The 13,290-nt window shown below is 45.4% G+C and overlaps 1 protein-coding gene across 3 annotated transcripts in view; it reads left to right on the forward strand.

Annotated features, from left to right (window-relative positions):
• The window catches only part of SEPTIN11 (septin 11), a 120,403-nt gene that overhangs the window by 44,779 nt on the left and 62,334 nt on the right, over nt 1–13,290 (forward strand). For all 3 annotated transcript variants that reach the window (XM_056855146.1, XM_056855144.1, XM_056855145.1), the window contains exons 2-3: nt 8,176–8,290; nt 12,665–12,860. In XM_056855146.1, the coding sequence (XP_056711124.1) occupies nt 8,176–8,290; nt 12,665–12,860 (311 nt within the window). The remainder of the gene's footprint in view (nt 1–8,175; nt 8,291–12,664; nt 12,861–13,290) is intronic.

Consider the following 13,290-nt stretch of genomic DNA (forward strand, 5'->3'; position numbering starts at 1 on the left):
TTGCCTGGAAGAGAAATATTTGTTCTCCCTGCCCGGAGCAAAGCTGAATTGTCACTGTCAGCTGTGGTTCTCTGAAAATGCAGAGTAGGGGGAAAGACAGGCACCAGAGGCAGAGTGGAAGCAATAGGCTATCTCTTCCCCCAACCCAGGAATCATGGCAGGGGATAAAACCTATGCCCCCCTTTCTTCCTAGAAAGTCTGGCCCTCAGTGATCCACCAAGAATGTCTTGATAAACAGATATGTCACCAAGCTCCTTCTCCTCCATGTTCAGCTGTGGCTAGGGTTGCCAGCTCCAGGTTGACAAATACCTAGAGATTTTGGGGGTAGAGCCTGAGGAGTGGGGGAAGGGCTTCAGCAGGGTATAATGGCATAGAGTCCACCTTGCAAAGCATTGAACTGATCTCTATTGCCTGTAATAGCGGCAGATCTCCAGCCACCACCTGGAGATTGGCAACCCTAGCCATGGCTCAGTGGTAAAGCATCTTCTTGGCATGCAGCAGGTCCCCGGTTCAATCCCAGGCATTTCCAGTTAAAGGGACTAGGCAAGTAGGTGATGTGAAAGACTCCTGCCTGAGACCCTGGAGAGTCGCTGCCAGTCTGAGTAGACAATACTGACTTTGCTGGACCAATGGTCTGCTTCAGTATAAGGCAGCTTCATGCATACTTCCTTTGAGCCCTTCAGAATTATTCAGCACTTCTGCCGCCCTGCTCTTCTTTCTACTCTTTTTCAGAGTGAAAGTGAAAACTGGGAAAGTACGAAACCTTTGTTTTATTTTTGTGGGTACTTCTGCCTTCCAGACCCGTTTCCTTGACTTGGGAGCCCATAAGTGCAAAAGCGCTTGTGATTTATTTATTTATTTTGCAAAGCAAACCCGATCAAATTTTTCTGCGTGGCCATGTGTATTATCTAACATTTTTGCTATGGCTTTGAGCTAATGCAGTAAAATGAACAGTATTATCTAAAATTGTTCTCTGTGTAAAAATGCAGACATCTGTGCACATATGAATCATGATTGCGTACCCTTCAAGTGATTAACTTAACTGTGCAACAGGTTGCTTATTCCAAAGCCATCATAGGAAATTGATTGAGGCCTACTCTAGGTAGGCCAATGCTGCACGTTTTTACTTTATATTTATTTACAATTTTTAAATATTGATTTATGAAATTTGTATCCCGCTTTTCTGCCCTCACAAAGGCCTCAAGGTTTGACTCACTAAATTGAACAGCAGCTTGCAGGGGCCATGGCTCAGTGGTACAGCGTCTGCTTGGCATGCAGAAGGTCCCAGGTTCGATCCCTGGCATCTTCAGTTAGAGGGAGAAGGCAAGTAGGTGATGTGAGAGACCTCTGCCTGAGACCCTGGAGAGCCACTGAGTAGACAATACTGACTTTGATGGACCAAGGATCTGGTTCAGTTTAAGGCAGCTTCATGTGTTCATGTACCACTGTGTGTGAGTGTGTATCCAGTATATTCACAGACCGAGGCTGTGGTCAGATAGCAAACTATGCGCACAAGCCTGGCTTGTTCCTTGGCTTGTGCATGCGCCTTACTCTGCCTCTTCCCCCCTCTATTCTCGCATGCGGCATGAAACTAACTCTGACTACCATTGACATTTGAATGCAAGAGTGTAACTTGACTGAAGCTAGTGTTCCCCTCTTCTGCTAGTCTGCAGTAACATGACACAGGGAGCCGGAGTTCATTGCTCCATTCTTGCTGTCTGCATTCAACGGTGGATTGGTCCTTTACCTTTCTGGGAAAGTTCCTGGTGGGCCTGTCTCGCGGAGGGCTGCTGCTAGCCAAGAAGAAGCCAGTCAGAGCTCCGTCCATGCTGGCAGCATCACGGTAGGGACTGCTTGCTCAGACCCAGCCGACAGCAAAGATGATGGGTTGGCGTGCCATACTGCCTCAGCAAATGCTGGGAGACTTTAAGGGCAGTCCCTGGGGACAGTGGAGTTTTGGAGAGGATGTGACGTAACTTCTGGGTGATGCTCTAGGAAGTTGCCCTTACCTCTATGGCAAAGACCTTGCAGACGTGGGGAAATTCCTAGAGTGTCGCTGTGGTGGCCATTTTCCAGTCATCTTTCTCCTGCTTGTCAGTTTCTCAAGAGTGGGGGATTGGGGCCATGAATGGGCAAATGGCAAGGCGAACAATGGGTGTAGGCCGCTCCTCCCATGGCACTGCCAACTGGGTCTGAGCAGAGTGACCTCTATCAGAGCTGCTCAGCTTGGCATACTCCTGGGATTAATGGCCTAGTTCACCCTTTTACACATGAGAAAGCATGGGGGAAGAATGAGGTGTCTATCTCGGTTCACACACGTTTTATCTTAACCCCGGTTACGTTTTCTGTTCAAGTGCAGGCACTGTTAGTGGATCTGGATTTTTCTCCACACCGGTGAATACGTGGGGCTTGCAAACAAAGAAAAATCAAATGTCCGTAGCATCCCTACTCAAAATGTAACCCTTTCCTGAAAGCATCTCCAACACCAAACCATGCTTCTCCAAACAGAGTCACCTAGTAGCAAGAATGACTCTCGGTTACAAATGGAAAGGCCAGCTTCACTGAATTCCAGGTTTGCTGGTTCGGTTCCCACCATCGGCAGTTGACTCCCGAAACTGCTTTGGCAGGCAAATGATTGCAACGGGTTTTCTTTGAGCTTTGGTGCCTTAGAAAGAAGAATAAGCTGACCAACTTTTAATGTGCTTGGCAAGGGAAAGTGGTGGAAGGGACAGGAAGGACTTAAAATCAAATGTGCTCGCTCTCTGTTCGTTTCTCCTGTTGTGCTTACTGACCGGCTTGGTATGCTTTGTCTATGTGGCAGCTCTTAAAATTAGCACAGTTGGGGCAGGAGCCAGGAAAAGCAGTATAGCTTGAAAAGCATGTTAACCCAGCAAGGAGAACTTTGGGGATGGAATTAAGGAAGTGTGATGCAGCACAGGCAATAACTTTAAAGGGGGAGGAGGCCGTGCAAACCAGCCCCGCAGGGTCGGGCTCCTTTTTCCCACCTATGGCATGTTGGTTTGCTTTTTGGTCCTGTTTGCTGGCCTCCCCCTATAGTTGCTGCTGTGTCTGTCCTCTTGTCAGCACCCCCCATATTGCAGCAGTACTCAGAGAATGGAGATATCTTGAGAACACCATACTAGCTGCTAGCCCCTGTCTGTGTTTTTGCTTGGCAAGATTTCCCTATGTGGAAGCCATGCCAATCCTCTCTCTGCAGGGCTTGTTCTCCTGTATGTATAACCATTCCTGCCTTCAAACTGCTTTCCAAAATCATACCTTGGGCAGAAGAGAAGGAGGAGAAGAAGAAGAGTTGGTTTTTATATGCTGACTTTCTCTATCACTTAAGGGAGACTCAGGAGGTTACCGCACTTGTATTCCCAGCGATGTATTAAGAGTTTGAAAATGTTATAAAAAATACTGTTCGCACTTTCTATGTATTCCCACCGATTTATTAAGAGTTTGAAAACGTTCTAAAAAATACTGTTCGCACTTTGTTTGGCCCCTTTAGCCGTGAAGACTTCTTCCAACCATTTATTAGCCGTGGTTTCCAAAAACCCTTTTAAAGCGATGTTTTTTATAACATTTTCAAACTCTTAATACATCGCTGGGAATACAAAGTGCGGTAACCGCCTCAAACCAGCTTACGATCACCTTCCCTTCCCCTCCCCACAACAGACACCCTGTGAGGTGGGTGTGGCTGAGAGAGCTGTAACTGGCCCAAGGTCACCCAGCTGGCCTCCTGTGCAGGAGTGGGGAAACCAATCCAGTTCACCAGATTAGCCTCTGCCGCTCATGTGGAGGAGCGGGGAATCAAACCCAGTTCTCCAGATCAGAATCCACTGCTCCAAACCACCGCTCTTAACCGCTATACCACGCTGGCTCCTATTCCTATTGCATTTCCTATTTGCGGCATTGCTTGAGATCTACTATCTTGAATTTCCTGGCTTTGGATGCAGTATCCTAGATGACATCAGAAATGGATAGATCTTCCATCCTGCCTGAATTGCTGCCAGCAACAGAAAGCCTGTTACAATCATTTGAATTAAAAAAGAATCTTATACTGCTTCTGGAAGATGCCCAGGTTTTAGTTTGGCGAGTTTGCAAGGGAAGAAAGCTTTGCTGCTGAGCCACATCTACTGAGAGCTCCTTTCTGTTTGCGTTTGCTGTCCTGATGGTATCCTGTGGTGCACAGATAATGGTGACTCGCCTATGGTGAGTCACAGTTTGCTTCCAGGTGAGCAGACAGGAAAAGCTATTGTGAACTGTAAATCATAGGACTCCTTTGTCTCAAGCTTTCAAATTTTGCCATAAATGGAGTGCTGTGCACGCTTACTGGAGAGTAAGCCCCATGGAACCTCAAAAGATTGCTTTGGAGTATGCATGCATAGGCTTGAGTTGTAATCACTTTTATATAGAATCATAGAGTTGGAAGGGACCACCAGGGCCATCTACTCCAACCCCCTGCACAATGCAGGAAATTTACAACTACCTCCCCCCACACCCCCAGTGACCCCTGCTCCATGCCCAGAAGATGGCCAAGATGCCCTCCCTCTCATCATCTGCTTAAGTTCATAGAATCAGTATTTCTGACAGATGGCCATCTAACCTCTTCTTAAGAACCTCCAGGGAAGGAGAGCTTACCATCTCCAGAGCCTTTTTCACTGAGGAACTGCTCTAACTGTTAGAAAATGCTTCCTAATGTCTAGATGGAAACTCTTTTGATTTAATTTCGACCTGTTGGTTCTGATCCAACCTTCTGGGGCAACAGAAAACAACTCGGCACCATCTTCTATGTGACAGCCCTTCAGGTACTTGAAGATGGTTATCATATCACTTCTCAGTCTTCTCCTCTTCAGGCTAAACATACCCAGCTGAAATGGGCGGAAATGTTTGTGTGGACAAGACACTTGCGTAGACGTCTTTGCAAGGTCAACAAAAGAGAGCATTTCCAGTCTCTTTTAAAGGGCTGTCAGGTCCTGCCTGGCCTGGGAACGAAGTACTGTGGTTAGCCAGGTGCTAGCCCCAAGGTCGCAAGTAGGGCTGGGACAGAACGTTAGAACTGAAAGGCAGCATAACGTTTCTGTTAGTTTGCTAACAAGATTGGAGTCAGCATCTGTGGCTTAGAATAGATATGTCTTGTCAGAGCCGCAAGTGTGAATTGTTTCTCTAATTATATATGTTGAGAATATTCACATCTATTGCTTCCTTAGTGTGGGTTGAATCTTAAGCTGCAGGAGATTCTTGGGGGGGGGATTCTCTCCCTCTCTTTCTGAGCTAGAGGGATTCTCTGTCCTCACCTCCCTTCCCCAGGGCCTGCTGAAGGACAGCGGATGACTTTGGGCACAGTGGTGCCGTTTCAATTTATTAGCTCCGGTTAGCACAGCCTGGGTTAGTTTATAAATAGCAGCCCACAAAGCGGAGATGATAATTCCAGAAGTGGCTGCCAGTCACTTTCCTTTTGGATTACTACTGAAGGAGACCTTTGTTGCCAGGACTCCTCTTGTTCTTACTCTCTCATGTTTATACACTTTCTGTTGTTTTCCTTGTCTTTTTTCTTTACACACACACACACGTTCTTTGAGCAAGGTGGGAGACACACTCTCCCATGGCCACCTCTGCTCTTGTTTGTGGGGCAGGCCAAAACTGCAACAGGAAAAAAAGGGACTCTCCAGTAGGATGAATTGTATCCTGCAGCCAATTAGGAATATTTCAAATACCACCACCAAACCAGCATCCTTTATTAAGCAGCAGCCAACATGGTTAGAGCATCAGATTAAAAAGGTAAAGGTAGTCCCCTGCGCGAGCGCTGGGTCATTACTGACCCATGGGGTGATGTCACATCCCGTTAGGATCTGGGAAACTCAGGTTTGAATCCCCACTCTGCCATGGAAACTTGCTGGGTGACTTACGGCCAGTCATACGCTCATCATAATCTACCTCATAGGGTTGTTTTGATGATAAAGTGCAAAAGGAGAGGACAATATAAGCTGGTTTGGGTACCTAGTGTGGAGAAAGGCATGGTATAAATGAAATAAAATAGATTTTTTAAACGAGTCTCACCAAGTAAGCCAAGGTGTTGGATTTAGGAAGGACCTCTGCTTTGCATGCAAAAAATGCCCTATCATCACTACTTATAAGATTTTAGGTGGCAGGGCTGGGAAAAACCTTTTTGTGCCTGAACATAAGATCATAAGAAAGGCCTTGATGGATTAGACCAAGGCCCATCAAGTCCAGCAGTCTGTTCACACAGTGGCCAACCAGGGGCCTCTAGGAAGCCCACAAGCAAGACAACTGCAGCAGCATTATCGTGCCTGGTTTCCAAAGCACCTAATATATTCAGCATGCTCCTCTGATCCTGGAGAGAATAGGTATGCATCATGAGTAGTATCCATTTTGACTAGTAGCCATGAATAGCCCTCTTCTCCATGAACATGTCCACTGCCCTCTTAAAGCCTTCCAAGTTGGCCACCATCACCACATCCTGGGGCAGGGAGTTCCACAATTTAACTATGCATTGTGTGAAGAAATACTTCCTTTTATCTCTTTATCTGTTTTATCACCCTGAAATGCTAGACAGCTGCTGCTAAGCAGAATGGAGCAGTAAGAGAGGGATAGAGGCAGAGCACAATCTTTGCACGCGGAAGAACCAGGCTCAACCCCTGGTACCTCCCAGTTACAGAACCTGGGAAAGGCCCTCTGTTATTGCCAGAGTGATAGAGATAACACTGTAGGTCTTGGATAGCAATGCTGAAACAGATCTCAGTCTAAAACCCTGGAGAGCCAGTTGCCAGTATAAGATTCTGGATTATAAATGGACCGATTGGCCTCACTGGATATAAGGCAGTTTCATGCATTCACTTTGTAGCATTGCCCTTTTTTAATATTCTTGCCAAGCAGCACTGTGGGTCTATATAACGCATTTTCAGTTGATTTTAACAAAATGCATGCCAAAGGATGAAAAGAAAACCAGTTTGCATATGCCCTTGACTTCAGTAGAAGTGCCTTTTTAATGCTGCAAAGATTCAATTTCTGAAGCCCTTGATTAAAAAAATCAACTCACTGTCAATAAGGCTTGTAAGGCGAGCAGTTTGCACACTAAATGTTCAATGTTTCTGTTTTATTGTGAGCCGCTCTGAGTCCAGCCTGGCCGGGGAGAGTGGGATTTAAGAGTGATGAATGAATGAATGAATGTAATTTATACTAATGGAAATGTTGCAGTGTAGGAAGAAGAAAAAAAGAATAAAACCTGTATATAGATTCTTCCATAGGATGGTCATAAGGGTATGAAATTAACTCTGGTTGCTGTCCTACACACTCGTTTGGTTAAGCGGTAACTCTTGCCTATCTCCTAACCATGATATCCAGAGCACTTTATAGGTTTATGCATGTTTTCGTATTTCCTCTTCCCTGGCATGCTGTTTCCTGACACACCCCAATTTAATTTCCAATATATTTGTAGCAGAATTCTCCATCAGCCCTTCCCCTTCTTACATGTGAGTTCCCCATCCCTTTCCTTGGTAGAGCTAACCATGGTGCATTCCACCTGCTTTGGTGTTTATTTGCAGCCATGGTTGCAAAATGCTTAGTAGCTTGCTGGGATCATACATATGCAGCTGTAATGCAACTCGTGGAATTTGACCTGCCTAACTATGACCTGGAGCAGATGTAATGCTGCCTGATCCTCCCAGTCATTGTTGGGAGATCAGGCAGCATTCACCACAGCGAGCACAGTGCTACCTGATGTCCTCACTAGAAGGTCAGGAAATATTCTGTTGGGCTATATATATATATACACACACAGGTTACAACCCTACACACAATATATATATATATATGTGTGTGTGTGTATGTGTGTGTGTGTGTGTATTGTGTATAGGGTTGTAACCTGTGTGCACACAAGCAATTGCTTTCATGCAACCTTCTTGCTTTTCTGTACTTCCAGAGTAGTCAGTGAGTAATATGTAAAATCGGAGATCTTGGAAGAGCATCCAGAAAACCTGAACAATCAGATAAAATAAGATAAAAGTAATGCTAATTATGGAGATTTAAATGGAGAGCATCCCCCATTATGTCAGACAGTGAGGGGGACAGGTTATGTGTTTTACCTCCTGTAAGTAAGTAAAGTGAAAATATTCCCTGAAAAAACCTTGAAATTATTCCTCTTTGACATTTCAGAACGATGACCTTCGAAACCTGTCCCTATCGGGCCATGTTGGTTTTGACAGTCTTCCCGACCAGCTGGTCAACAAGTCAACCTCGCAGGGTTTCTGCTTCAACATCCTTTGCGTCGGTAAGTGATGCTGTTGGGCCTCTGTACAAAGAGATTTTCTGCATTCTTTCTAGCAGCAACATGCAGGGTGTGTGATATAAAATCCCCCCCTCTAGATACTGACACGGGTGAAATGTGAAGCATTGGCAAGAATATTTTAATAGAAAACAGACTGCCTTTTGCAGGTTTCAAATTGGGGGGGAAATAGCAAAATTATTTCTGTGTTTTAATGTTTCATACTGTGAATGACTAGTTCTGGATAGATGGGATATGTTTTCCCTCCATCTATATTAAAATTTGAAGTGTTCTTATGCTCAAACATTTGCATTAAAAAAACAAACCCTTAGCTTCTGAGGTCTGACGAGATCAGGATAGACTGGGCTATCCAGTTTTCATGGCCATCACCAAATCCACTATGTATAGCATATTATAATTTCTCCTGTTTTTCCTAATTATCTAGTATATTAAATTATGTATTTTTGGTCATCCCAATTGGCCCGACATTTGCAAGCACATTGTTGGATGAGGGATAAAAACTTGCATATTAAAGTAAATGAAACTCTGAGATGCATAGGAAGCTGAATTCCTCACCTAGTACTGCATTCTGTGCTTTTCCTGTGCCCCAGAAGGGTTGCAATGTAGGAACAACCCAGTATTTTGAAGGTTGCAGCCAGAGTCATCTTGAGTCTTGGAGTCAAATTTATCTGTGGAATGCAAACCCAGTCTCTGCCTCTGCTTTGCCCTCCTTTAAGGATTAGGACTTCTGTCTCCGTCAAAGTTTTAAAAGTTATGTGGTGAAACCACAGCATGCTGTGGACAGAGTGGTTTGAACTTCTCCAAAATTGGTCGTAGGGAGGGGGTGTCTTTTCCTGCACTTTCTCGCCTGCATTCCCTGAAAGGCGTTTTCTGTGTGCAAACCGGAAGGGTTGATCTTTGCACTCAGTTTGGCCGGGCCAAGCTATTCCCATTGCTGCCTGTTTATATGAAATCCAGTTTGTTTTTGCAGTGAAAGTATGAGGCAGATTCATTCTTCCCTTTCAGAAGAAGGAGTAGTAGTAGTTGGTTTTTATATGCCGACTTTCTCTACTACTTAAGGGAGACTCAAACCGGATTACAATCACCTTCCCTTCCCCTCCCCACAACAGACACCCTGTGAAGTAGGTGGGGCTGAGAGAGTGTGACTAGCCCAAGGTCACTCAGCTGGCTTCGTGTGGAGGAGTGGGGAAACAAATCCAGTTCACCAGATTAGCCTCTGCCACTCAGAGTCCACTGCTCCAAACCACCGCTCTTAACCACTACACCATGCCATCACATCACAGGCAACCCATGGCAACCCTGTAGGCTTTTCAAGACAAGATATGTTCAAAGATGGTTTGCCATTGCCTGCTTCGGCATAGAGACCCTGGCATTCCTTAGTAGTTTCCCATCCAAAGACTGACCAAGGCTGACCCTGCTTAGCTATCGAGGTCTGACAAGATCGGGCTAGCCTGGGCTATCCAGGTCAGGGAGCATAGACAGACAGACAGGCGGACTGACAGACTGGAGTTTTACTGCACTGTTTAAAGTGCAGACTGTACTGCATGACTTCCAGCTCATTGAAATCCAAAACTGGCTGGTGGGGCTTGGATACTTTTATGCAAATGCACGTTGAAGAAGCAGGGCCAAATGGGGCTACGCAGGGCCAAATGGTGCAACTGGTCTCTGTAGTCTGGACGTCAGTTATAATTCCAGGAAAACTCTAGGCTGTGCCTACCTTGAGAAAATAAACCATCCCTTGACTTCTCAGCCCCACTGCTTATAATTTGCCCTTTCCAATTAACATTAGGCCTCCCCACCAATGACCAGTTAAATTGCCTGCAGTTGCAGCCATGATGCTAATTGACACAGTTTTCTTTACAGGGCTACCATTTAGAAATGATATGCAAAAATGTGAGCCAGCGTGGTGTAGTGGTTAAGAGCGGTGGTTTGGAGCAGTGGACTCTGATCTGGAGAACCGGGTTTGATTCCCCACTCTTTCACATGAGTGGCGGAGGCTAGTCACTCTCTCTTTGTTGTGGGGGGGGGGGGAAGGGAAGGTGATTGTAAGCCAGTTTGATTCTCCCTTGTGGTAGAGAAAGTCGGCATATAAAAACCAACTCTTCTCCTTCTCCTTCTTCCCATTACCAGTTTTTCCCTGTTGTTTCTTTTTAACCTCCCAACTGTAGTATTTGGGTTGACATTTATAAATGGTATTATATGGCGCTTGCATTTTGGATTTTACCCTTAGTTTGCTTAAGTGATCCTGGGGGGAAATCCCTCTATAAGCTACCGTGACTGGGATGATAGGAAAATTCTTGAAGAGAGTAGTGGCTAATTCAAGGAAGCTGCTGTTTATTTTAAAAAGGTGTTCTTTATAAGTAGGCAATGGTTCCTGAATGTAAAGAGGAACTGTTTTTAATCCAGGCCGCGTGCTCCTGATGCAAACATTTCCTGGACAGTATAAGACACATGGTGGTTGGTGCTTGGTCTTCGCAGCAGGGTTTCCAGACGTTTCTGTCAGCTGTGAGGAAATCTCTGCGGATGGCATCCGCACCAAGCAAAGACGTTTGGTTACAGCCTGGCCTGAAGCAATCTGCCAAAACATCGGAAGGCATCGGATGAAATCTTAAAACACCCAGCGCTCTCCTAATAGGGAATTCAGAGTATCTGTAAAGTTACTCTTATAAATATGCTGAAAGTGGAACATGTAGGTCTGGAACTGGGAACCAAGCTGCTCTTTCCTCTTCCTGTTGCCATCCCCATGCTTCCCAGAAAGCTGCTCCTGAGAGTTGGGACCCTTGGGAATAGCAGGGGTGTCGTGTGGAGGGTCCTAACCTGGCTGGCCCAGGCTAGCCTGATCTCGTCAGATCTTAGAAGTAAGTAGGGTTGTCCCTGGTTAGTACTTGGATGGGAGACCACAACGGCAAACCACCTCTGTTCGTCTCTTGCCTAGAAAACACTACAGGGATGTAGGGTTGCCAGCTCTGGGTTGGGAAATACCTGGCGGTTTTTGGGGTGGATCCTGAGGAGGGCGGGGTTTGGGGAGGGGAGGAACTTCAATGCCATTGAGTCCAATTGCCAAAGCAGCCATTTTCTCCATGTGCACTGATCGCTTATTGGCTGGAGATCAGTTGTAATAGCGGGAGATCTCCAGCCACTACCTGGAGGTTACAACCAAAAAATAAACACCCAAGTGCTGTAATACTAGTAGTTAGGAAATAAACAGCACACAAGCTCAATGTTATACACAATACTCCTACTTTTATAAGTTCAATTTTTACAAAATGTTAACACAGTATAAATACTCACTATATTCTACTATCAAATGAATGTACACACATACAAATATGTCTCTCAACTGTGGCAGTGCCCTTTATATTTCCAGGCAACAAAAAACCTCAACTCATTGGCATCATGATGACATTTAACAAAATGGGAAACCTTATAATGAGAGGAACGTGTCTACCTGGAGATTGGCAACCCTACAGGGATTCCATAAGTCAGCTGCAACTTGATGCTATTTCACACACACACACACACACACACACTTTGTGGGGAAGGGTTTGCACCCCTGGGAATGGCTCCATACTCTTGTGTGAGTAGAAGCATGCTTCAGTTTGCAGAAATTGGAGTTTCGATCCAACTGCTTGCATCAAGGAGCCAGTTTTGTACACGGGACGGCTGATAAATTTAGCTACCAGTTCTAGGAAAATCCTGGAGAGCTGCTTTACAGAGGGTCAGATGAGACATTGGCCATTTATGCCTGGCTGTTTCCTTGTGGTCACCCCACCGACTACTTCGGGGCTTTGCCTTGATTATGTATTCGTTTTCTGACTGTCAGAGGTCGCCTCGCTTTCCCCGAGTGTTTCCCTGCATTTTGCCCAGGTTTTCTGGATGCTGTCTAAACACGAATCCAGAAAACACAGGCAAACTGTGCAGGCACTTAAGGGGAGAGCGAGGCAATTGCATGCATAATCAAGGCAAAGCCCCAAAGTAGTCAGCGGGGATATCCTGAGGGAACAGCCAAGCATAAATGGCTTTTGAGTCTGTATGTATAAGGAAGATCCTTTTATCTGCTCATTTTGCACTGATATCCTGAGTCCAAAAGCACTCTTTTCCAGCACAACTGGCTGGATATTTTGAGACACTTCAGTGAAATGCGTTTTCAGTTGGCAATTAAGATTCCGCAACCAAGTGGTTACTTTGAAAATGTTGGTACCACAAAAGGAAGTTATGCTTAAGTTCATGTACTACGCGGAGCTCCCAAAAGGTATAGTTTGTTTGACGTTTTTCACTGCTAGTTCAGAAGCAGAAAGTCAAGGGAAAGTTTCTAGAAATGGGTATTCTTAATAAGGATATGGCTTTTTCTCTTTTTAGGGGAAACTGGCATTGGCAAGTCAACACTTATGGACACTCTGTTCAACACAAAGTTTGAAAGTGATCCTGCCACTCACAATGAACCTGGCGTGCGGTTGAAAGCGAGAAGTTATGAGCTTCAGGAAAGCAACGTCCGTCTGAAACTGACGATTGTTGACACAGTGGGATTTGGGGACCAGATCAATAAAGATGACAGGTAATGTGAAACTACTTGCCCTTTGGAATGGATTCCTTGAAGGTCAGATCATTTGGGATATTAGCAACAATTCAGTAAGCTTGCTGTATGAAGGGAGCATAGAATCATAGAATCATAGAGTTGGAAGGGACCACCAGGGTCATCTAGTCCAACCCCCTGCACAATGCAGGAAATTCCAAACTTGCCTCCCCCCCACACCCCCAGTGACCCTCTACTCTATGCACAGAGGCTGGCCAAGATGCCCTCCCTCTCATCATTTGCCTAAGGTCATAGAATCAGCATTGCTGACAGATGTCCATCTAATCTCTTCTTTAAAACCTCCAGGGAAGGAGAGCTCACCACCTCCCAAGGAAGCCTGTTCTACTGAGGAACCGTGCTTAACTGTTAGAGAATTCTTCCTAATGTCTAGATGGAAACTCCTTTGATTTAA

Source organism: Euleptes europaea, chromosome 9, assembly GCF_029931775.1.
Source record: "Euleptes europaea isolate rEulEur1 chromosome 9, rEulEur1.hap1, whole genome shotgun sequence".
In the NCBI taxonomy this organism is placed as follows: Eukaryota; Metazoa; Chordata; class Lepidosauria; order Squamata; family Sphaerodactylidae; genus Euleptes; species Euleptes europaea.